This window comes from Amblyomma maculatum, chromosome 9, assembly GCF_055883805.1.
Source record: "Amblyomma maculatum isolate TAMU_Amacu chromosome 9, ASM5588380v1, whole genome shotgun sequence".
In the NCBI taxonomy this organism is placed as follows: domain Eukaryota; kingdom Metazoa; phylum Arthropoda; class Arachnida; order Ixodida; family Ixodidae; genus Amblyomma; species Amblyomma maculatum.
Window position 1 is genome coordinate 28558178 of NC_139352.1, and position 26819 is coordinate 28584996.

Consider the following 26819-nt stretch of genomic DNA (forward strand, 5'->3'; position numbering starts at 1 on the left):
TGTGGCTTAACCCCACCTTGGCAGTACAGTGGTTAGGGTGCCAGACTGGTGCGCCCAAATGTGCGGGATCGAATCCCGAGCGCGGGGGCCGCTCGTCGAAGGAGGTGAAAGGAAGACGTCCGTGTACTGTGCGATGTCAGTGCAAGTTAAAAAACACCAGATGGTCGAAATTTCCGAAACCCATCACTACGGCATCTCATAGCCTAAGTTTCTTTGGAAGGTTAAAACTTATCGTCCTAAAGTTATTTACTTCAGTACCATCACTTCATGCGTATTTATAGAAGGATGAGGCAGGCCAGGTCCGGCGCTGAAGCCTGAGCATAAGGCCGGGCCGGGCTGAGCTCTGGCTCATTCAGTGCCGATTCGGGACGAGCTCCTCACCTCGCGTCCGGTCTAGACATAGGGCCTGGACATGACGCGAGCTTAGAATGCATCGTGTACACCTCTAATCTCAGCCGCTCCCCGACTCTAGACTTGCTGTAACTGCGGTAAGAGAGCACAGAAAAGTGGATTCTCCTTGTCATTAAACATTTGTTTTTTGCTTCGGTGCACGCACAGCTAGCGCCACCGTACAGAGGGAAAAACTCAAATATTGGGCACCCTCCCTCGTTGCAAACGCCGAGCAGAGTGTTCTTCAGCCCTGTTACATGACAACACGAGAGTCATCATCATCATCATCATCAGCCTGATTATACCCACTGCAGGGCGAAGGCCTCTCCCATATTTCTCCACTTAACCCGGTTCTGTGCTAGCTGCATCCACTTGACCCCTGCGAACTTCTTAATCTCATCCGCCCACCTAACTTTCTGCCGCCCCCTGCCACGCTTTCCTTCCCTTGGAATCCAGTTTGTTACCCTCAGCGACCATCGGTTATCCTCTCTTCGCACTACATGTCCTGCCCATGTCCATTTCTTCTTCTTAATTTCCATTAGAATGTCGGTAACTTGAGTTATTTCTCTGACCCACTCTGCACGCTTTCTATCTCTTAATGTTACCCCTACCATTTTTCGTTCCATAGCCCTCTGGGTTGTCCTCAACACGAGAGTGAGGGTGAATTAAGGTCGTCTTCACATATGGCTCTCTCGCCCCCATACCCCGACGCTAATATCGGGGTGTGGCGCGGATCCGCTCCGTGCACTTTAGTCGTGGATCGTATATATTTGAAAACGACTGGACGTGTCTGCGCTGCCTAGGAATAATGTGTCTCCTCCATCTCCCAAGGGTCTCTAATGGATCTATTTTGATCTCACTCTGACATCTAAAATGTGAAACCCAATAAGCAGCGTCTGCTATATCACGTGGTCTGGTAACGTCACACCGCTCGTCGGCCAATCAACGCCAGGCCATGGCACCTGCAAACTACCACCTGCCGCAGCCATGTCCGTGATTTTTCGTTCACAACGCCAGCAACACTACATTTTCTGCAGAAAGGGTTCTTGCACGCTACCCTTAATACTTGTGGTAGAAGCGGTGTCAGTGAGCAATGAGAATGTAGTAATCCGTACTCGCTACCGACGAGGATGAATAAGTGAGCGGAAGTGCGTGTACTGCAAGAGCCGGAAGGCGGATGTCGAGATGGAGAGATTCCACTCTTCTCACAAAGCCGCTCTGCGCATGCGCGCCTCTCCCCTGGTAGAAAACAAACCACCAGCCCCAGCTTGGCATGCGCAGTTCTTGGCCTCTGCATTCTGTGGAGCCGGAGCTGATCACGGGGGCATGCGCATTCATACTCGTGGCAGGCGTATGCGACAGAGGGCGGTAGTTACCAAGAACATGCATCGCCATTTAGCAGGCGGCAGCGTCTCCCAAAGACGTTTTCAACCGGTAGCAAACGAATTTTCAACCACTACCTCACATTTTGTGGGGCGTCATATTTTGTGAAAAAGGCGGATTGTGCGGGCGTTGTTGCAGGCAAACGAACTTGCCTCATCTGTGCTCATACAGCAGTAGCGTCCCTGCTGTGTGTCGTCCACAACGCCCTAATGTGTGAAAGGCCGTCTGTTGCTGTCTGCGTACGAATGTGCAATGTTTGTATGGTTACAGCATCGTAACAGCCTTCGTATAGTCTGAATCTAGCATTCGTTTGGGCAGCTCGGAAATGGTTTGTGAGGTTGTCGGTTTTATAACCAACTAAGTCATGGAGTAAAGTGCAGAAATGAAAACATAACCGAACAGAAACATTTATGGAACAAACAAGCTTGCACAAAAATGTACTAAGTGCAGTGGAAAAGAAAGAGATTATGTGGGAAACTGGTTTAGATATTATACACATGCCTTTTTGTAACAAATTTGTAGACCGAGAAGTATCCATTCCCTTTAACGTTATCAATGTGTTGTAAACAATAAAGAATCTGTTGCAGGAACCGGCGACACTCGGAGATCAGCAATGCTTTTTTCATGCATTTTATGCTTAGTGAAAAACTGGCCACCCTGTATACGCAGTGCCTGGTGACAGCGACGGTACCGGAACCATGGAAGAATGCAAATATAAACCTCACTTATAAGGGGACTCTAAGGACCTTCAAAATTACAGACCAATCAGCTTACTGTCTGTTACGTATAAGGTATTTACTAAGGTAATCGCTAATAGAATCAGGACAACCTTAGACTGCAATCAAGCAAAGGATCAAGCAGGGTTTCCGAAACGGTACTCTACTATCGATCATATCCATACCATCAATCAGGTGATAGAAAAATGCTCGGAATATAACCAGCCCTTATACATAGCATTCATTGATTACGAAAAAGCATTTGACTCAGTTGAAACCTCTTCGGTGATACAGGCATTGAGAAATCAGGGGGTAGACGAGCCGTACGTGAAAGTGCTGGAAGATATATATAGTGGCTGCACGGCAACCGTAGTTCTGCATAAAGAAAGTAACAAAATTCCCATAAAGAAAGGTGTTAGGCAAGGAGATACCATCTCCCCAGTACTATTCACAGCTTGTTTAGAGGAAGTATTCAGAGACTTGGAATGGAAGCAGTTAGGGATAAGGGTAGATGGATAATACCTCAGTAATCTGCGATTTGCTGATGACATTGCCTTGCGAGGCAACTCGGGGGATGAACTGCAAATAATGATTGGTGACCTAGACAGGAATAGTAGAAAGGTAGGCTTGAAAATCAATACGCTGAAGACTGAGGTAATGTACAACAGCCTCGGGAAGAAACAGCAGTTTACATTAGGTAGCGAAGTACTGGAAGTAGTAGGCGAATATATGTCTACTTAGGACAGGTAGTAACCGCAGATCCGGACCATGAAAAGGAAATAACAAGAAGAATAAGATTGTGATGGAGCGCATTTGGCAAGCACTCACAGATTATGACTAGCAGTTTACCGGTATCGATCAAGAGGAAAGTATATAACAGTTGCATCTTACCTGTACTCACCTAAGGGGCTGAAACGTGGAGGCTAACCAAGAGAGTTCTACTTAAGTTGAGGATAACCCAGAGGGCTATGGAACGAAAAATGGTAGGGGTAACATTAAGAGATAGGAAGCGTGCAGTGTTGGTCAGAGAAGTAACTCAAGTAACCGACATTCTAGTGGAAATGAAGAAGAAGAAATGGGCATGGGCAGGACATGTAGTGCGAAGAGAGGATAACGACGGTCGCTTAGGGTAACAAACTGGATTCCAAGGGAAGGAAAGCCTAGCAGGGGGCGGCAGAAAGGTAGGTGGGCTGATGAGGTTAAGAAGTTCGCAGGGGTGAAGTGGATGTGGTAGCACAGAACCGAGCTAAGTGGAGAAATATGGGGGAGGCCTTCGCCCTGCAGTGGGTACAGTCAGGCTGATGATGATGATGATGCTTAGTTGGGTCTATTAAGCTTAAGGAAGCCTAATCAAACCTATTTAAGCTTAGTAATACGTAATAAGAGCCAACGTTCAAACAACAATGTACTGCTGTAATGTGGTTTTAACACAGTTAGCATTTAGTTATATGTCTATTAGGAAAGGTTCTAAGACACTGATTACGCAGTCGGTCACGGTCATGGCATTCATGGTAACCAATTCACTCATATCAAGGCGTAGTATAACGATGGATATCAAAGCTGTTCTTGATTGTTACCGTAGAAACGTTACGCTTGGCTACTGGTATAGCAACAGAAAGGCAGCGAAATCTCGAAATCAAAGAACTCCATCGCGATAAGCTAGAAGTGCTTTCACACAAAAAAAGTGTAAAAGCAACATTTCACTTCATGATTGTGGAATAGTAAAATGAAGTAGGCAAAACAAAAATGTTGTTCAGGGAACAAACTTTAAAAAATATGGAACGAGAAATATACAATCAACCAGATATTTAGAGAATAAAGTGGAAAATTACCAGTTACAGATAAACAACCGTCTTATCCGTCGAGGAGATAGACAGCCGGTTAACGCAAATTTTCTGCGCTGTATATAGACCTCTGAAGACTTCCTATTGGTCGGGTTGAATTGATATGTCAACGTGGTAGTGTTCAGAAGTCACTGCCACATTTAGTTCAGTTTCTCGTCTGGGAAGTTGCTAGAAGACGCTGGAACCTGAGAGGCGCTAGTATACATGGTCTGAATAACAATGCACTCTTGTTTATTTCTTTATTTGTTTTCTTGTTTCAATATTTGTTGCTCTGCGTTACAAAAAGCCGGAGCGAAAGCTCTAGGCTATAGTGCCTAGCAGAGGCTTTTGCTATGACAATCAGCGGGAAGCTTTAGGAACGCATTCAAACAACATTCAAGAAGAGCACTTGAAAATACAAACACAGAAACTTGGGCGCATCAATCTGAATCACTCGCAAATAATAGAAAGAATAAAAAAAACGAAATGCATAGGCGGAGCAAAAATTAATTTGACATAACATTGCTGATATCTTTGCGATTAACAAACATCAATCTATGAAAGAATGAAATAAACCGCTACAAGCGTTATTGTTAACTATTTTCTCATTTTGAAGTTATTAATGCGTTATCTACGAGAAGGAATTATACCTGAGGGATGACGGTGATGGCTCTGCGTAGTCGAGGGAGCGGGACCGAAGCGATGTTAACTCCATCGATGAGAATGCATCCCCCGGTGCTCTTGAGCACTCGCAGCAGTGCCAGCACCAGAGAAGACTTGCCAGCGCCGGTGCGGCCAACGATGCCAACCTGGCGATGGACGAGATGGCCGCTTTTAGGACTAAGCCACCACATCGGTGATGCGGGATGCATAGTACGAGCATATTTTGTCCGATTCTCGTCGTTATTTTTCTACCATGTGTCTTGTTGTAGAACCTTGATCGCGTCGCGGACTCACCTTCTCTTTCGACTGCACGGTGAAGGTGACATGCTTCAACGAGTCTTCGAGCACCGTTGGTCGGTAAGAGGCCGAGAAGTCCCGGAACTCAACGCGACCCTCGGTCGGCCACTTGGAACCTAGCATGAGCTGTACTGTGCCCGCCGAGTCTCCGCCTCCCGGTTTAAAACTCGAGCTGCCTGGAGCGTCTTCATCGGTGGCAATCGTTTCGACCTCAGCCTGCGAAAAAGGCGACATTTGCAGTTAGCACTGTCAGCGCCCTTTTAAAAAGCGCCGATACTGACGGCATTGTACAAAAATGGAAACAAATAGGGAAATCCAGACGAAGGAACTGGTATTCGTATCTCGAGATATAAACACAGTGCACATAAAGTTTGTGCTTCTTTTACGTTGTAATGACACTGCGTGCGTGCAAGCCCGATATTTCATGTGGAGGGACAAAAAAAAGCGTAACGACGCGGCCACGGTTCCTAAGTGGTTAGGGCGCCCGGCCACTGTGCCCATAGATGCGGGATCGAATTCTGGCCGCGGCGGCTGATTTCAAAGCAAGTCAAAGATCCCCAGGTGGTCAAAATTGCCGGAGCCCTCCACTGTGGCGTCTCTTAATTACAGCCTAAGACGTTTAACTCCATAAAATGATGTGCATAACGGTACACGTCCTTAGTAGACGCGCTTAAAACAGAAATCAGCGCGATGTATTCGAAGAATTGAGAATGCAAAAGCGAGCTGCCAACAACTTCTTTAGAGCAATGTTTTATTTAGAGTGAGGACACTTTAGATCAAAGGTATTTACCTAAGTTTTAATGCGCGGCACTCGGCGATTTCGCTATACAGTCGTTACACATTGATACACCTCCCGATAGGAGCGCCTCTAATTGCGGACAGTGTTTCTGGGGACTAAACTTTTTGAATGTATTGATGCCTTGTTAATCTGAAAATTCTCTGTCCGGACGGAAGGTAAGGGGGAAATGCGCAGAGCGCATTAGTGCCCATGTTTATTTCATCGGTTTGCTATGGACAGATATGACATGAGACTCTAAACTGTTCCAGTTAGATATTTCAGTTCCTGCGCTTTGAGTGGAGGGCCTGTTGAGGAAGACAATTAAAATTGTAAATCACTTAGTAATGATCGTTGTTTTTTGTGGTTTCATGCTTCGCAGTCCGAAATCGCTTAACGCACCATTACACCTTGTTATTTTCCGTATTGCATGAATGGCCGGAAAGGTGATTATCTCTGCAGAATGTGCAATGTCGAAAACTAAATGCAGTCGCTTTAAACCGACTGAGAGCTGATGTCATGTACGTAAGCAATTATATAAAAGTTCATTTATTTTTTATACGACCGTGGGTTATCATAAACCGGTAGGCACGTCAAATTGCGCCACATGATTTATATCATAATGGTCGATACCAATGAGCTTGTATAGATTTGAAGGTTAATTGCTCAATTTTATCATAACTGATCTCCTTGCCCCCCCCCCCCCCCCCCCCCCCCCCCCCCCCCCCCCAGCGCCCCTTTACAGAAAAGATACCTACCACAGCGTGTTTTCCTAAAATATTTCTTCGCGATGTGCTATGGTGGACAATACCCGTTATGAAGAAGGTTATTCGGAAACAAAATGTCCATTTTAACGAGATATTTCTAGGTGCTTTCTACATGAAAGCTGCTTGCGCGCCTTGGCTAGGTCCAAGAAACGACTACACGCGTAGCGTACAGAATGCAGCAGCGAATCACAACCATCACTGACTACAAAATGTAACGAGCACAACAAGCAGTGCATACAAAACCCATTGCAAAGGAAGCGTTTACAGAGGACAAGAGAATCTCAAGTATAGAGAAAAAAGAAACAGTGCAATATAGACGGCAGGGGATTCAAACAATGATGACACAACATGTAAGAAAGAAAGCAACAAATACGGCACGCGAATAGCAATATCATCAACGGTGCATAAACATTCATATTGCGACAAATGAGCTCTGGATTTCCTTTTTGATAAATCTGGTATGTCTAAAATTGTTATTCAGATTCTCTACCCAGACAGTAACCTACAGGTGGAGAACCTGCCTTGGATTTAGACTGTTCTTTTGCTATAAACCGAAGTTCCACGCCCTCGTGCTGGCCGGTGATCGCTAAGAAGTATGCGCCCAGAGAGCTTATGTGGTTCAGTTCAGTTCAGTTCAGGCGTTCAGTCGTGTCCGACTCTTCGTGACCCTATGGACCATGTCACGCCACGCTTTCCGGTCTCTCACTATCTTCTTAACATCACATAGCTTCATCTGCAATGCCTCGAGAATGCCATCTAACCATCGCGATCGCTGCCTACCCCTTCTCCGGCGACCCTCAACCTTTCCCAACATCAAATCTTTCTCCAGCGACTCCTCTCTTCTCATCAGATGACCAAAGTAGCTGAGCTTTAACTTTAGAATTTGACCCTCCAATGAGCAGTCAGGGTTTATGGTCGACAATATCGACTGATTTGATCTTCTGGCAGTCCAAGGAACTCTTAAGAGTCTTCGCCAGCACCACAATTCAAACGCGTCAATTCTTCGGCGGTCAGCCTTTTTCACAGTCCAACTCTCGCATCCATACATCACAACTGGAAAGACCATAGCACGGGTTATACGGATCTTGGTTGGCAGACTAATGTCTCTGCTCTTTACTAGGCGGTCAAGGCTAACCATTGCTCTCTTTCCCAGAAGCAGGCGTCTCCTAATTTCATGGCTGCAGTCTCCTTCCGAGGTAATCTTGGCGCCCAAGAACAGAAAATCTGTCACAGCTTCCACTTCTTGTCCATTGATGCTCCAGGACTTGATAGGGCAAGATGCCATGATCTTCGTCTTTTTAATGTTCAGTTTAAGCCCAAACTTCTCACTCTCTTCTTGTACGCGCATCAGAAGTCTCTTGAGATCAAATTCACTTTCTGCCATTAAAGTGGTATCATCCGCATATCTAAGGTTGTTGATGCGTTTTCCAGCGATCTTCACTCCAGCTGAAGACTCGTCCAGACCGGCCTTCCTCATGATGCACTCTGCATATAGGTTAAATAGGCAGGGCGACAGTATGCAGCCTTGCCTCACCCCTTTCTCAATCGGAAACCAATCAGTAAGACCATGCCCAGTTCTGACTGTGGCCTCTTGCCCTTCATAAAGGTTCCTGAGGAGACAGATGAGGTGAATTGGAACTCCCATCTCTTGGAGAGCTTGCCACAATCTGCTGTGATCTACGCAGTCAAACGCTTTCGCATAATCAATAAAGCAGAAGTAAATGGGTTTCTGGAACTCTCTTGCTTTTTCCATGATCCAGCGAAGGTTGGCAATTTGGTCTCTAGTTCCTCTGGCCTTGCGAAACCCAGCTTGCACGTCCGGAAGCTCCCGATCCATATACTGCTGCAGCCTACCTTGCAGGATTTTTAACATCACCTTGCTAGCATGCGAAATAAGCGCGATCGTGCGGTAGTTGGAACAATCTTTGGCACTGCCTTTCTTTGGAATGGGGATGTAAACTGACCTCCTCCAATCCTGTGGCCACTGCAGGGTTGTCCAAATCTTTTGACATAATGTATGCAGTGTGTTAACAGCGTCGTGGTTGAGGTTTTGAAGCAACTCAGCTGGAATACCATCAATTCCGCTAGCTTTGTTCTTAGCAAGGCTGGCTAAGGCCCATTCAACTTCACTCTTCAGGATGCCCGGCTCGAGATCAGTAATCACAACCGTCCTATGTTGGGTTTGCACATCCGGGTCCTTCTTGTACAGTTCTTCTGTGTATTCCTGCCACCTCTTCTTTATCTCTGAGGCTTCAGTGAGGTCCTTGCCTCGTTTGTCCTTTATCACGCCCAGCTTAGCACAGAAGCTTCCTTTGATATCTTTGATTGTCTTATACAGAGCTCTTGTGTTCCTTAATTGGCTGTTGTCCTCAACTGCTTGACACTGTATGTTCAAGAAGGCATTCTTATCTCTCCTTGCTATTTTCTGAAAATCCGCATTGAGAACCTTGTATCTTTCTCTTTCCCCCATACCTTTTGCCATCCTCCTTTCCTCAGCTATTTGCAAAGCCTCTTCAGATAACCAGTTTGCTTTTTTGCATTTCTTTTGCTTTGGAACTACCTTAGTAGCAACTTCTTGTATTATATCACGAACATCAGTCCACATCTCTTCGGGCTCTTTGTCTTCTAGATCTAATTCTTGAAATCGATTGCTCACTTCCACAGCATATTCTAATGGAATCTGATCCAGATCATACCTGAAAGGCCTTCTAGTTTTCTGCGTTTTCCTCAATCGAAGCTTAATTTTGGCAACAAGAAGCTGATGATCGGTGCCACAATCGGCCCCAGGCCTTGTTTTTACTGCTTGTATAGCGCTTCTCCATCTCTGCCGGCAAATAATATAATCGATCTGATTCCTGTACAGACCGTCCGGTGAAATCCATGTGTACAGGCGCCTCTTGTGCTGTTGAAAATGAGTATTCGCTATGGTCAGGTTGTTTTCTTGACAGAACTCTACTAGCCTCTGCCCAGCTTCATTTGGCTCACCAAGACCGAACTTGCCTGTAATTCCGGATATTTCTTCACTCCCGACCTTAGCATTCCAGTCTCCTATGAGAAAAACGACGTCTGATGATGGGGTGCGGTCTAAAAGGCATTGTAGGTCCGCATAAAATCTCTCAATGTCAGCTTCTTCAGCAGCAGTGGTCGGTGCATAGACTTGGATAACTGTTATGTTGAAAGGGTGACCTTGGATCCGAAGTGAAATCATTCGGTCGTTTTTGGGGTTGTACCCTAGCACTGCTTTGCCCATTCTTCTGTTTACTATGAGAGCGACCCCATTCCTTCTCTTGGATTCGTGCCCACAATAAAAGACATAATGGTCGCCGGAGTTAAATTCTCCCATTCCGGTCCACTTGAGCTCGCTGATACCCAAGATATCAATGTTCAATCTGTCCATTTCTCGCTTGACGATATCCAGTTTACCTTGCGTCATAGATCTTACATTCCATGTTGCTATGTGATATATCTCCTTGCAACATCGGACTTTCCGGTCGCTTCCCGACACATCCACAACTGAGCGTCCTTTTGGCTTTAGCCCAGCCGCTTCATTCGTCCTGGAGCTACTAGGAACCGCCCTTTGTTCATCCCCAGTAACATGTGGGACGCCTTCCAACCTGGGGGGCTCATTTTCCGGCGCCATATCGATAATGGTATTGTGACTGGCCATAGGGTTTTCTTGGCAGGAAATACTGGAGTGGGTTGCCATTACCTTCTCCAGTGAATCACATTTTGTCAGAACTCTCTGCCGTGACCTGTCTATCTTGGGTGGCCCTACACAGCAGAGCTCACGACTTCATCGAGTTTCGCAAGCCCCTCCGCCACGACAAGGCAGTGATCCATGAAGGGTCTCAACTTAAGTTTCAGCAGGGGGCCTGGATCCTGAAGAATTGTGCGATGGTACGAATACTTCTAATCAGTGGAACCTTGGTTGCTCCCAATGAGACGGCATCGGCAAAGCGCCATTCGGAGTGTGGGCTCGACAATATCGCTACACAGCTAGACTGCCTGATTTATCAAGCGTCGAACGACGACAGACAGATTTTGTGTGCCTCGTTTACTTGTGAGGCAGACGTGGGAGGTTTATGGCAGCAGCCACACAGCAGCGTCGCTCCGTCGAAGCTACGCCTAGTGATAATTCTTGGTGTCTCTCGAAAGTTTCCTTGTGTTAGATCGTTGCCATAACGGGAAAAATAGAAACGGCATATTGCCAATCCATTGGTACGGCGATACTCCTCAGTGTAGCCCACGAAACCGCACCGGCGCTCAGCGCGTACGGCCAGCGAGTGTCAACATTGAGCCATCGCTCTGCCGTCGCTATTGCAGCGGAACAGTGTGCGGGGCTCTCTATCAGATCAGGCTTATTGATGCGCTGAGCCAACAAGCTTAGCTCTATAACAATATTTGTTTCACTTTTGTCCTTTCATGAGAGCTTGCTTCTCCAATATTTCAGTCTTGACAAATGTGTTGTAACTTCCTGTCATTTTCAGTTGACTGGTGTGGCGGATGCACATATTACAGCCTATGTTTAGAAGCAATCGGCGGATTTAAATGAAAACCTAATGTCATCAGGACTGTTATTTCCTCGTGTCTGGTATTACACCACGTGATCTTTCAGTCCATTCGAAAGTAAAGCAGTCAGCGGCTTTAGAGTTCTGGAGTGAAACAGATTCGGACATGGTTTTCTTTTTTGATCTTTACTAGGGCACGCCAAGTTTGCCAACTAAGTTATAAAGATGCAAATTACTCGCAAGATCCGACAAAAGCTTCTAATGTTTGTTACCGACTTTCCCGAAGCAAATTAGCCGGTATCATGCCCCATAGTGGTTCCATGAAATTTAAAAAGTCATCTGCACAGATAACCATTTGTTAGTGACCCTCTTTTTTACTACTGCGCAATTCCTTCCCCTGGGCGGCGGCTGGTCGCCCTTTGGGCCCTGAGTGGTGCGTTGACCCGATCACCGCTTTCCCGCACGTCCATGCAACCTCGTACCTTGCTCGCATCGCATGCGGTGAGAGGGTGCGATCTGGGGAACGCCAGGAGTGCAAAGCGCGTGAGAACAGAGTGCGCGGTGCGTCGTGATTGAGAGCGGACGTTGAGAAAATGTGCGAAGAGTGAGCACGGAGAGCGGACGTTAGAAAACTGTGTGACGTGCGTGTGCGAACAAAGAGTGTAATTTTAAATCCAGTGTTAATTGTCAATATAACCGCTGTACTTTTACGCATTTTATTTGTGTGTAAAGTTTTTTTTCTTTCACTTCTTTTTTTTTTTTTCATTCAAACAATAACACGCTCAACTCAATATTCAGACATCTGTGAAAGTTATTGGATATTTAAAATAATGCGTTGACCGATGAACACTTTGCATTTATAAGCGCCCTATGAAAAATTGGGACTTCGTCAGACTAATTGAAGTTCGTGGGCCGCTGGAACTCCAAAAAGCACTTTCTATACAGATTTTGTCATGAGCGTTCCACTTTAAATCATAGAGACGGGAACATAACTTGAAGGGAATGATTCTCCGTACATGTGCGCATCTCTTTAAGTGAGATCAAATGACAGTTTAGGAAACAGGTTTATCAGAGAATCGTTGGAAACATGATGATTCCATAGGCACGCACGACTGTCGCTTCGGATATTTGTTGAAAAAGAACGATGACCAGAGGCACCTTTTTACGTTTGTAAACAACTGGCAAGAGGAAAGAGTGGACCTTAAGGCAGAGCCAAGCCGCTGTGGTGACATCATTTCAATTGAAAATATTTAGATAGGCTGTGCACGTCGTCCAAGTGACAAAAATACACCAGTGCTGAAGTGAGCTTCTCAGAGAGTCGGAAATGGCAGAATATCAGGCGAGACTTTGATTGATAGGTTCCTAGACATGTTTCGGCGACAAGTAGTGACCGAGGAATAGGCCTTTGTAGGAAAAACTGACATGTTTTGCGTTATGTGGAATGCCACCTTCAAAAGTATTGCCACGTTTTATAGTAAAAACACATATTATCATCGGTACTTTAGCCGTGTGCAAAAGCAGTTCTTCAAATGATTTGCACTGACATTAAATAAAACCCTGAAATAGTGATTATATTAGGTTACTATTGATTAAAACTCGCACGCCATCATTACATCTAGCTCATGTGCATGTTCTACCTTGCACACAGAACGTAAACCTAAAAACTTTATATATCGCATCATAATGTTCACCACTGCATGCTGACTTTTACGAACACTGTGATGGCTCAGTATTTGTAGAACGCTCGACCACTGATTCTAAAGATGCGCATATGATCCTGGCCTCGGAGGCCGTGTTTTGAAGGAAATTAATTGTAAGGTGCCCGCCTACTCCGCAATTTTAGAGTACGTAGAAAACCTCAGATGATGGGAACTTGCGGAGCTTCTCGAACTCATAGCCGATATCGTCTTGGGACATTAATTTTAACAATCGAAACCAAACAAAACTAAACAAGTTTTCCTTCAGCCTATAGGCAAAAAATGTGCCCCATAAAATAGAATGATATACAGGTTTATTTCGTAAACCGGCTCACAAGGCAATGCTCAGATGAAGACAGGATGCCAAATGTGTCATTTTTAGGATATAATGTATACCACACAGAAAAAAATGTAGGCTATTGCGTGCAAAGGCACGAATTATTGACGTGGATAACCATTAGTTAAATGGATGGTCACTGTGCTGTACAATGGTTCCGTGATTTAGCAGCCTCAACTTGAAGCAGAAAATACATTGTATATCATCATGCAATATTCGTAGTAGAGTTTATGGTCATGCTTACCTCTTTCGGTAGTTCTGTGTACTCTATATCCCGCTCCAAGGATACCATGGTTTGCGTCAGTGCCAGGAAGGTGATGCAGAGCATAGTCATGGTCATTGGAATCTGGTGAAGAGATCAAAAACGCAAGACGTGCACCTGGGATAGGAAATGCGAATACATTTTACTATCGGACGATTTTTGGCGCCCTATGATGTTAGTTTATGCTCACACTTCAGTGGCCAGATAGTTATGTTGCAGGCTTGTCTCTTCCAACACACTGTTACCTCCTTGCAAACCGCACTGGCCTTTTCTGCGTTGCGAATCGATTAATTTCTTCTTAATTATTTCTATTAAAATCTTTCTTGTTCGTGACATAAGTTATTTTAGCCCTGTTTTCGGTCTAATAGGAGCTCAGGGCACCTTGTAAAGTTTTGACACTCTTTAATACTTTCAGCGCTGTTACCAACGCCAACGCGCGAAGAGCATTGAAAAGAGGCTGCAAAACCTTTTCACAAATATATAGCGTTTGCGGCATGATTGCATATCATTCCGCAGCAGTGCACAAGAATGCACTGAAACATTTCATATTCGTAACCGCAACCTGCCAAACTGCCCTGAAAAAAAAAGTGGTGTATTTTGTGAGGCAAATTATTAATGCTAACTTTAAGAAAACAGAAATGAGCACCTCAACCAAGACAGAAACAAAGTCCGGATCTGTTGGCGCTCGACGAACTCTCCCCTGTGAACGTGGAGGTACTCACCGACAGCGACGAGCTGAGTGCTAGACCGACGCTGCTCGAGTGAGACACATCTCCCGGTTCGCCGGCGCCGACAACCACGGTGAAGATGAGCGTGGCCAGCACGATGGTCTGGCTGCAGCCCACGACGAACGTCCTCGTCAGTCGGCTGCACGTCACGGAGGCGAGCGACACACGCAGGTTCTGGTCAGCCAGGCGGCAGAAGCGCCTGTAGAAGCGCTCCGTCATGCCGAACACCCGCACGATGGTCAGGGAGTCGATGCTCTCTGTGACGTGCTGAAGCATCCGCGAGAAGTGTGCGCTCTTCACGAAGCGTGTCGCGTTGACAGCACTCGTCAGCACGGCCTCCATGAAAGAATTCGAGAAAACGTGCACCTTTAGGCTAACGTGGCCACGTGGAATGGGCAGTGAACCATCTTCAAAACTCTACGGGGTTGTTTTTTTTTTTTAACATAGACCTTCAGGTTTGCGAGGAGGACCTTCCCGACAGTGGGCGCAAAGCAAAGTACTTGAAGAAACCGGGAAATTAATATCTTTCGCCCTTGTATTTCTTCTGAAAGGCATACAACTGTCGTACAGGTGTTCATGAGAAAAAATTGCAGTGACGCAAACGGTTCGCGGCAGTTTTTGTTTTCAAACCCATTCGATAATACGAGCTTTAATTTCATTCGGACATTTTTGTCGGTTCCTTAAAGGCAAAATTAACGAGATTGAATTGCATCTCAAATATATGGACTTTGAGACATTACATTATTCGCTGTTCAGGGCACTGTGCTGAAAGAATTGTGCTGTTCGCGAAACAGGAGTCCCTCATAGGAGTCATATAGTCCATATTCCACGGGACATCAGGACATTGTCTACGCGTGCGGATACCGGTCTTGTAAAAAGGAGCTTACCCTCCATCTTTTAGTTTTCCTGCAGGACTCGGATCAGGACTCTAGATGATGACTATGCAATTGAGTGTATGTGCCTGACTTAGGGACAGTAATTAATATTTAAATGGTATTACCGCGCAGCAATTACAGGCACAACCTGCATGGCTAACCCCACCTGCAGCCACCAACAACCTCAGCCTTTAGACCTCTGGTTCACAGTGACAGTGTGACGATGATAGAAGAATCCGGAGGCACGTCGGTATATTCAATGATGCATAGTTTTCCACAGATAGGGGCCACGGTACCACGTCTATGTCAGGCAAAGTAGAATATTCAACCTCGGCGCGTGCGCGGTCGATAACAGCATTGTGCTAACCAGGAAGTCCCTACCCAGAATGACGTCATAGGTTCATGACGACAAAAAAACAAATTGAAATGTGTACAGTACGTCCTGAATGTAAGCAGCACCTGTACACACAGCTAACGGTGGGACTGGGTGCGCTGTCGCAGCACGTAGAGAAACAGAATACAGCGGAGTGGTCATTTTACGCAGTTTACTGCAAAGACAGGCAAAAATAACGGAAACGGGGATACGGGTATCAACAAAGCCTCGTGTTTTGACACAGGGCGCCATACAGTGCCCTGAATGCTCGTAACTTCACACTCTCTAAATAAATCCACCTCTTACGATTGGTGGCGTTTGCGGGAAACGTGAACCCGCGAGAGCAGCAGCCTGGAACTTCGCACCCACAAGTTGCCAGCGACAAGGACGGTGACGACCTATGATCAAATGCGAGCGGCTACGGTGCCTTCCGTCATGTGAGCTGGGCTCATACGCCGTCATCTCCCCATCTACAGTGGCACCGATGACAAAAATGTCTAATACTAGATTGCGACCTACGAGCGCTTGAATACGCACAATAAATGGGACGACGAGATAAAACTCAACAACGTTACTTTCAATTTAATTAAAGTTGCCAAGCAGTGGTTTAAAAATTACGAAGCGAGCCTGCCTAACTAACCCTATCCGACAGTCAGGTTATATATAATCAGTCAATGAGCGATCAAATTTTCATTTCTATTTAAAACATAATAATGAATTAAATAAAAAAGTATTTGGCAAATACATATCCTAATTTTGGAATCGGTCACGTGGTCAGAACAAATAAATTGCTCGCTCCATCAAAAGTTATACCTGTAAACGTCGTTTGGTCGCTTGAATCCTTAATTGCGTGTTCTAAAGTGTTTTGGGAAACTGGTAGTTACAAAGTATTGGCCAAGAACCGATATTTAGCTCTGATTTTGCGAATTTTTCATTGGACTCCATGGTGAAGAGTGCCATAACTCACCAGACCGATAATGAAAACGATGAGCACGACAATGCCCACGGCTATGGCGGCGATGCTCTCGGTTCCGATGACAGCGAGCCGAGCCAGTGCAATCAGGGTGTTTTGGATCGTCTGGCGGCTGAGACTCGCCATGCGGCTGTCTACGTCGTTCAGGTCCGCGGTGAACCGATTCAGGATCCTGCCCCGTGGAGTTGCGTCGAAGAAGGACACCGGGCTCAACAGTACGTGCTCAAGCATGCTATGGTGCAGCACACGTGACATTCGGTCGATGGCGAAGGAGAGCAAGATGTTTCCCACCATGCGGGCGACCACTGCGAAATGGAACGCTTAACAAAGTCAGCTAGAGTGGCACCGACACATGAATCAGTTCCGCCGCAAAGCACTTGTTAACGATCACACGAAATATAAGTCAAAGACAAGATTGAGGTGAATTGTAAGTTTACGTTAAGATGTTTCATATGAATTCTAGCAGAGCGGCAAACTACCAACAAAACTGCTAGCTGATAACTGTTCGCCGCATTTTAAGGCACTTCAGAGAAGGTCAATTTAGAAGAAATGGTTAAAAAGTTGGAGACAATAAGACGGTGAAATATGCAAAGCTATTGCGAACATGAAGCTCTGGCTGACTTGGTTTCTCACATAGTTAATGTAATTGGTATAAAATGATGTAGGAACGCGCGGAATAAAAAGAAGCCTGCATTAAAAATAAAAAAAAAAATGAAAGGCTCAATTTATGCAAGACATTGTGCATTTCAGTCTTTGGCTGTAAGTGAGTGGGATGAATGCAAATGTGTTTCGTTCAAAAAATGTGACTGACGTGCAGTTCTTTATTGTCGATAAATAGTCATGACAGCAGGGATGTGCCAGGACGGTATGCGCCGAAGTGATCTCGTTTTGGCATTATGTCTTAGGTATTTATTTTACCGTAATAAAGTGCTGCAAAAAGTAGTTAATAAAGGAGGTCTCATTACTGCCAATTCGCGTATTTGAAAAACGCTAACAAATCGAAAGATAGGTAAAGAAATTTCAACTGTTCAAACAGATGTGTCTCCTCATCTGTAGTTTTTTAACAGCGTTTCAGCTTCCTTTCCACTTGGCAAAAAGAATCAGATGAAAGGCCCTTTCGTTGGATAACATGTATTGTATTAGTATAATAATTGCAAATAACTTTGCACCTTCACGTTGCTGAATACCGGATCCAAAACACTGCATGCAGTCAATATGATAATTGTGGTAGTCATTAGCATATTAGCTGACAATAAAAAAATATACGCACAAGATGTTTTTTTCCTAGCACACTGACGTTGTTCTGCTCTTTTGAGGGCGCAAGAAGGCCATTCGGAACACCGTGTTTATTTGCCCGCACTCAATATTTTTAGCCAGGAGCGGAGCGCCCTTTCCCAGAAAGCTTATTATTTCTGGTGCACAATTCAGTAAAAATAGACCTTTTAAAAACACACTCTAGAGATCTACGCAGACGTTAGTAACTGATCAAGAAACAGCAGCTGGATGTCTGATTACTAAAGGATAACTTTACGTTTATATTCGCATGGCGGACGGTGCATAAAAAATAAAGGCAATATAATAAACAACATACAAAGACATAATGAACAACAATAATGTGCAGCGAATAACGTAATTGGAAACAATAACTTGAAACGCAAATTGATAACCGGGAAGAATATAATTTAGCAATTGCTTACTAGCAATTTCAGGTACTCATTATATCGCTACTGACCGTCGCTTTTCTCAGCGGGGTGATTGTTTACTTTTAGTCTTCGTAGTTTCTAAGGGCATTTCAGATTATAATTAAACCATCTAACACAATCTGACACCGAAGCGATGAAGCAGTACTTCGGGTGGTCGACTACTGTGCCCAAGGATGCGGGATCGAATCCCGGCCTCGGCGGCCACTTTTCGATGAAGGCCAAGAGCTAGCCGCCCGTTCGCGATGCCAGCGCACGTTAAAGAGCTCCAGGTGGTCGAAATTTCCGGAAACCTCACTACGGCGTTTCATTGCCTGAATAGCTTTTGGACGTAAAACCCCACGAACTAAACCAAACATAATTCAATCTGAGCGCATTTAATCTTTCTAGATTTGATAGCCGATCAACCTCCAGTTGTGTCATCTTGCGGACAAGTACGAAGAATTACCTGAAATAAAACGAGTGGCGCGACAGTGATGCTGCAAGAGGTAGCGAGAACGCACCAGCCACTTTCGGCAGCTATTTGAATGGACGGCAGCAGCGGGGCGAGTACTTGCACGACAATTGTGCGCTGGACACTTTACGTGGCGTCAATGGAGTCACGTCCCTTACCAGCGCCGACGCATAACCCGATTAGTCCCTGGATCCAGCGAGGGTCGTACGGATTGCTGCCACTTCCCGGGCTATTGGCGTCGGTCCAGTCTTTAATCCACACCAGCTGCCAGGAAGCGGCAACGGCGCTCGCCGTCAGACACAGCACGCCTGGCCAGAGCCACACGCCGCACATCTTCATCGTGGTCCATACCACCTCCGCGGTGCTCTGCGGAATAAACCATGAGCACGGGGCTTTCAAATTCAGCCTTTTGAATGTGTATTTCAGAATACGTCCGGATCGAGGTAATATGCCCCACCACTTCGTGGCCATTCTACAGCATCACCTGCATTCTACTGCCTTTTACCCATAAAATACCAAGATGATTACGGTACACAACAATGCGAAATTCTAAGCAACTTTCTAAGTCACAGAAAATCTACTCTTCGTCGTCAGCAAATGTAGTGAGAAGCATGCATCCGTTCTGTCAACGCTTCGATCCTATATTCTGCAGTAAATCCTGTTGGGCAGCGTCACAATGTGGACAATGGGAGAAATGTTACGAAGGAAAGCTAGTGATCAAGTCCCAGAGCTTCTGGTTAAGCAGCCACTTAAAACTAATAATGAAAACGAATGAGCGCTCAGTTACACGCGGTACTTCACGACGGTTCTGCGACGCCTTCAGTTCGCGCTGATGCTGTGTTTTTTATTTTCCCTTTTTGGCGGTCCATTCTGCTCCGTTTTAGGGGTAAGACGAGTCAAATTAAGAAATCCCTCAGGATCCCGATGTTGTCATTCACTAAACTGTCCGAGAAGTCTGTTTTAAGCATGAAATGCTTTTAGCGGCATTATTGACGACCTTGACGTGACATTGCGCGAAAACCGAAACCTGTCCTACAGGCAAAGAAACAAGAGCACCCGGACACCGAAACTTATGTTACGAGATTTAACGATACGAGTTCTCTGCCCTCGTACTGGGCCAGCTTACGAACGCTGGGGGCTCCCCATACGAATGCCAAAAATCTTTACAATTTATCCTCAATGTTTCTTTGAGATATCACTGAAGCAGTGCATTTAGGATACAGTGAATTTTGATTTGATCGTTTTAATTAATGCAGTGGAAAGTGCACATTTAGAACTCAAAATTTATAGTTTGTCGTTCTCAATGACGCCATGCAAAAGGAAGATACATGCCACTATGTACATCAGCATCATCCATGTGCTGTCAGGAGTTTATGAGAGTGGGTTGCTCCAGGTTGGGAGGGGTACAGCGGGAAACAGTGGCTTTCGCGGTGTCTCAAAGATGGCGCCACGTTCGCATGCTTACATCTGCTCTCGATTTCAGGAATAGCAGCAATTTTTATGAACTTGAAAGGTCGACTAGAGCAGAGCATGATCTTGGGCCCAAGGTATCTCTTTTTCACTTACATTATAATGGCGACTCGGGTCACCCTAACCTCGGTGCAATTAGACTTCGTCCTTAAAGGAGCCCCGAAACGATTTTTAAGCACATTGTTTTGCCTCTTGGTTACGTAGATTGAGTTATAGTGACACTAATAACGGTGGTTGTTTTGTGTATTATCCAGTATTTAATATTTTAATTTGTTCGTGAAAGCGAGTTCGAACCACTGATGGTGCCGGCACACAGCAGCCATTTTTTGGCAGCGGATATGACGACATTGGGTCCGATTCGATGATTGGACGAACAATAAATTCACGGCTAAATGAACTCATGATTAATGATACGCTCTGTCACGTTCTTGCGTTTTCTAATATACTTACAAAACCGACATATTTATTTTAGATTAAAGCACTTTATATAAAATGTTACAAAAAACCCGCTAGAGGCTCTGTCTATTTTTCCGAATCCAAGAATTTTGCACCCCTCTAGTAGATATAGCTGCACATGTAGCTCCTGTTTGCTCGTGGTTTCATGGTGGTTTGTTGTAGGTGGTGTGGTTCTTCGTATCCTTCGCTGGTGAAGCCTGGTGCCTGGTTATATTTCGTGCTGTCATGAAGAAATTCTGTGCAGTCCCAGGCTGCTCGAGCAGCGAAGGCGTTGGAGGAGTGTCATACCACAGATTTCCTTTCCATAATGAACTAAAAAGAATGTGGTTAGCAGCTCTGGGCATTGTGAAAGAACCGAATAGGCGTGTTTGCTCGGCGCACTTCACTCCAGACGCCTTCGAGTGTTCATCGGTAGCTTATGCGTCCGTAGTCTACAAGCAACGGCGGCTACGCAGCAACGCGGTGCCAACGATGCCAGGCGCTCTGCGAAAAACAGTAGAAGACGTAAGTATCGTGACGGGCTGATCAGTGAAAGTTGTGCCAATGACCACGTTTTAGAGCGCAGCTCTTTGACGTCCGTTCCTGGGTTTCGCGTCGGCGTCGTCGTCGGCCTCGTAACCAGCTCAGCTCCCCTTTCATCCCCCCAGCACTAGCAGCGACCGACTGATACTGCTGGATGCCGCTGACGCCGCTAGAGAGTCAAGATAACGTGACTGCATAGAACACCATCGCCGCCATGCAGAAAGAGGAGGGGAGGGTCCCCCCCCCCCCCCTTCCTGTTCCTGTGTGGCGGATAGGGTGCTCTTCAGTTGCCGACGCGGCGGTTATTTCACGTAGGCCCCGGCACGTCGACGAATACGTGACCACCTTCCCACGGCTAGACCTGGTTCTTGGCGCTGCGGAAGCGAGGGTATCATATTGTTTGCGTCGGCATCGGCGGCGTTGTCCCTGAAACCAACTCCGCAGCTGGGGTTGACTCACTATCGGCGTCAGCAGCATCAGTCAGTCGCTGCTATCTCTTCCCTCCTCCCTTTATCGCGTTGTCCGCTTGCTGCGCGCGCTTCTGCCCCCATCGTTTGTCGCTGGGTGTAAGCACAGTTGATAAAGAAAATGAAATTCGGCACCCCACGCTAAATATTATTTGGAATGTACACTTTTTGATTTTCGTCCAGGTAGCAAAATAGGGACGCAAAAACAAAGGTAACCATCCTATTCGGCTTGAAGCGACGTAGAGCTATAATATAAAGCAGCGCTTCTTTCGAAAACATGTTCCCAATGTATTTTTTTTAATGGATAGTGTGCCAGACCTTGATAGTAGTATGTTGCTACCAACGATCTGGGCAAGTTGCGAGAGGCTAGAGCTACCACTCATCTCAACGGTATATGCAGTTAATGTTTTAGGTTGGTTTGTGGGGTTTAACGTCCCAAAGCAACTCAGGCTATGAGAGACGCCGTAGTGGAGGACTCCGGAAATTTCGACCACCTGGGGTTCTTTAACGTGCACTGACATCGCACAGCACACGGGCGCCTTGCTTTTCGCCTCCATCGAAAAGTGGCCGCCGAGGCCGGGATTCGATCCCGCGTCCTTGGGAACAGTAGTCGAGCGCCGTAGCCACTGCGCCACCCCGGCGAGATTCAGTTCAGTTCAATCGTTCAGTCGTGCCCGACTCTTCGTGACACTATGGACCATGTCACGCCACGATTTCCGGTCTCTCACTATCTTCCTAACATCACATAACTTCATCTGCAGTGCCTCGAAGATGCCATCTAACCACCGCGTTCGCTGCCTACCCCTTTTCCGCCGACCCTCAACCTTTCCCAACATCAAATCTTTCTCCAGCGACTCCTCTCTTCTCATCAGATGACCAAAGTAGCTGAGCTTTAACTTTAGAATTTGACCCTCCAATGAGCATTCAGGTTTTATGGTCGACAATATCGACTGATTTGATCTTCTGGCAGTCCAAGGAACTCTCAAGAGTCTTCGCCAGCCCACAATTCAAATGCGTCAATTGTTCGGCGGTCAGCCTTTTTGACAGTCCAACTCTCGCATCCATACATCACAACTGGAAAGACCATAGCATGAGTTATACGGATCTTGGTTGGCAGACTAATGTCTCTGCTCTTTACTAGGCGGTCAAGGCTAACCATTGCTCTTTTTCCCAGAAGCAGGCGTCTCCTAATTTCATGGCTGCAGTCTCCTTCTGAGGTAATCTTGGAGCCCAAGAAGAGAAAATCTGTCACAGCTTCCACTTCTTGTCCATTGATGCTCCAGGACTTGATAGGGCAAGACGCCATGATCTTTGTCTTTTTAATGTTCAGTTTAAGCCCAAACTTCTCACTCTCTTCTTGTACGCGCATCAGAAGTCTCTTGAGTTCCACTTCACTTTCTGCCATTAAAGTGGTATCATCCGCATATCTAAGGTTGTTGATACGTTTTCCAACAATCTTCACACCAGCTGAAGACTCGTCCAGACCGGCCTTCCTCATGATGCACTCTGCATATAGGTTAAATAGGCAGGGCGACAGTATACTGCCCTTGAAATGGTGGTATACTCTTTTTTTTTTCAGAGTGACTTCAAGGTGAAGAAATGAGGTGCAACTCCTGCAGTTCCCGGGCATGCTGTTGGCCATCCTTTTGACCCATCTGGAAGACCTACATATGATGGGCTGGTACACCACGATGCTGTGTGATGCTGGCTAGGAACTTGAGGTGATCTGTGTTGTCCAGTCTCATTGATGGTATGTTTCCGATGTCACAGTGAAAGCTTATGACTTGCAGTAGTGCCCATATTCCGAGTTTTCGTTGTTATCGAAGTGTCGCTAGCTCACGTGACCTCGAGTCATCCGATTGGTCGAAACGGCGGAACTGGGTGTTGCCACTGTGGAACCGGAAGAGGTGGCGACATCACGTTCTAGCGTTTTTGCCAATCAGGTGACTCGAGACCGGGAGATAGCGACACTTATGATAACAACGCAAACTCTGAATACGGGCCTAGGTTTCTCATTTCTTGGCGTATCATGGCTAGCGGTGAAACTTCTATGCGCCATCTTTGCTGTTGGGTTGTGTTTATTGTGACAAGCCTTTGTTCATCAGTGTCGAGTTCTTCTCACTGGTTTTCAAGCCTAGCCTTTTGAAGTTCCGGCCTGTTGATAGCTTTGCTCAGGACTGTCGTGAATATGTTAACTTTTCAAAGAACAAGCAATGGATGAACAAAGAATAACTGAATTTAATACTGGGTAAAATATAGGGTGATGACACAGAATGATATAAACACTGACAAATCATTCCCTTTGATATGTAAAGGACCACTCCAGTGAACACCACTGACTTGAAACAGATGGGTCTTGTGATTCTGACTCTTGGAAGTGGCTTGCACATCTTGTTGGCTGGTTGCACATCGTAGCTCTGACAGATAATGTACTCCTTGACTATTTGCTAATTGCCTTGTGCTGTTCACCCAGAACTTCCCTCCGAGTGTAGTGAAAGTTTCCTGCATGCCTTCAAGCAGCACTTGTCAGTGGCGGGGTTTAGCAATACACTTTAGCAATAAAGTCACTGTGCTTAGGCAGAATGATGGGCCATTTGCCATGATAATTAAGTTTTCTGTGTTGAAGTCTTCCATGCACTTTTAAGAGCACCATGACTGTCGAGCTGCAAACAGTCACAGGCACATTCTTTTGTTGCCATGCAATGCTTCTCTTGAAGCTCCATTTCATGCCGGGTGTTGTTGAACTAGTTCTCTCGACGCGTTTACAGCTGTAGTCAAGGAGGATCGTTTGTCATGTGATAGGCGCCAAAAGTAAGATATAGGGATTCTGCTTTTTGTCTCTAAGCCCTTCATGTGTGTGGCTAGAGTATTATACAGACGGCAAAGTCTGAGTATGTCGTCTGAAGACCAAACTAGCTTTACGTGAGTCAACTTCTTCATATGCTCTTGGATTAGAAGCTCTGCATTGCCGAAGCACTTCTTGAGAAGCTCTGTGGTGCTGCTGTAGCATCATGGAGTTGGTGGAAGTCTGGCAAGTGCAGTGGCTGTTTGTGACCAATGCCTTCAGGTAGTGGCGCTTGTCAACAGATAGCAGTACCTTGTTCATGTCGGCGACTTTTAGAATTCCTGCCAGAAGGGCTGTCAATCTTGTCGTCGTCCGCTGCTGCAGCTTTGGAAGCTTGATCTTTATCTCGGAGGTCGTTGGTGTCTGGATGGCGTTATTTTCTCGCTGAGCCAGTTGATTTCCTGCTGGATTTAAAACACACTGTCATAGCTTTGCTAAGGCAGTTGCGATACGATAGTTGTATTCAGGGAAGTGGTCTAGAAGGTCAACACATACAAAGCCATTGTTCTACGAAACAACTTTCAGAATCTTCAACGTTGACTCGTGGCATAGGAGGTCTGTCGCGAGGGCTGACAAAAAACAACTTTTGTTCTCTTGATGTGTTGTTAGCTCTGGTATTTTATTTTACGCATTAGAATATCGATTATATGACTTCCAGGGGCTGCGTAAAACTGTTATGTGATAGGAAATCTCACAAAACCAGTTCATTCACATTGTGAGTGCATCTGCTACTTTGACTGCCAGTTGCAGTTGCTTTGCCACACTGGCTGTGGCTGTGGGTAAATGCAAGAGAGGTGGTAATAATTGTGCAATTTTATTGTAGTGTTTGCAGACTTGGAATACGGCCACATCTTCAAGGCAGTGCTGTCCCTATGGGAAGGATATGGCTGCTCCAGTATGAACATTTCTAAGGGGACAGTGACAACCAAAGGAGGCCAGTGCTGAGGAATCGGCCGTGGGTTAATGGAGCTGCCAGACCATGAGAATCAGCAACAGTTCAGCACGGCCACATCACTCAACGATCACGAGAAGTGACAAGATAGTGGCTGGTATAGCAATGTGGGCAATAAGGGTCTGAAACAATGAATGGCGTGGATCTCGGTGACACTTATTCCAGCGAAGAAAGGCATCATTTTCAAAAGGCAAAGCTTCATCATGTTCCTTATGAGCCCATAGTACTAGTACTGGGATCAGCACCGACTCGCAGCTGATTCTCAATGCAAGTGCTTGCACATAAATGTTCGTACAGAAGAGCAAGTCACATTCTTCTCATCTCATATAGCCAACATCACAGTGAAAGCCTGGTTTCTGCAAGCCACATAAGAGGAGATGTGTTATCAAGGTGTTATGACATGATACATGAAGAATGACCTTGCTCACTGACTGCTACAAAGTGTTCGTGCACTGTTCTACTGTGTTCTCCTGACATTTGCCATAACAGCATATGCCACAGAAAATTTGACTGCGGGTTCAAAGAGCATGCAGCCATCGAGCTTGCTGAAATGCTTTCCCGTTGCCTTGGATGCAAAATGTCTTAGACAAAGTTTTGTACCAAGAATCATTGCTGCACATTGTGTGGTTTCATCCATGACTTCAAAACTTGCAAAATGGACTTTATGCCAGCTGTGGTGATCATCCAGCTGGTTTCGATAGCTGCTCCTACTGGTTGCCACTACACCATTGAAAGTTCCTTGTTGCCAGTCCCAAAATCTAGCCGTGCCTTGTCGACCGTGTGCATGACCTGTGTGTTGAAGATGGATGTTTTTCTGCATCTGCAAAGTGTGTTCATGTTTTTGACCATCTGCATTTGATCCAGTCCCCACTAGCCCCTAAGTGCAAACAAGTTCAAACTGCTGTAGCAAAAATGTTCTTGTTCTTGAGGGACCAGGCCACTGCAAGATGTCATAAGTCGCATGCAAACAATCTGCTGTGGTCCAGTGTGCCCCAGTCAGCATCTTTTTTCGACGTTGTGAGGGATTATGGTGTGCAAATTGCGGAGCTCAGAAATGAAGATCTGTCCTTCTTTCCTTTATATTTTGTTCGAAGCCCTGTGTTCATATGTCCAGCGAGGCTGGACATATGAACTTTAACCATATATATATATTACCTGGAACCTTAACCAACTCCCTACAGCTGTGCTTTTCTTGTAGTTAATGATTAGCACTTAGAAAGCAAAGCTTGTTGTGCTGTAAATGACCCTGTTGAACTTTGCAGAACTCAAACTCAGCGAAATGTGCCAGTTTTAATGCAGCGCAGCTGTGCTGGGACAAACCTGAACTGAAAATATTCTTGAACAAAACCTGTGGTCCAGATTGTGGCCCTCTCTGAAACTGGCTTG

The 26819-nt window shown here is 45.7% G+C and overlaps 1 protein-coding gene across 3 annotated transcripts in view; it reads right to left on the reverse strand.

Moving 5' to 3' along the window:
* Positions 1-26819, reverse strand: part of LOC146178706 (multidrug resistance-associated protein 1-like) — a 142833-nt gene that overhangs the window by 12041 nt on the left and 103973 nt on the right. For all 3 annotated transcript variants that reach the window (XM_084578467.1, XM_084578468.1, XM_084578466.1), the window contains 6 exons: positions 18880-19087; positions 16562-16872; positions 14341-14682; positions 13601-13702; positions 5270-5488; positions 4963-5121 (listed from right to left, as the gene is read on the reverse strand). In XM_084578467.1, the coding sequence (XP_084434593.1) occupies positions 4963-5121; positions 5270-5488; positions 13601-13702; positions 14341-14682; positions 16562-16872; positions 18880-19087 (1341 nt within the window). The remainder of the gene's footprint in view (positions 1-4962; positions 5122-5269; positions 5489-13600; positions 13703-14340; positions 14683-16561; positions 16873-18879; positions 19088-26819) is intronic.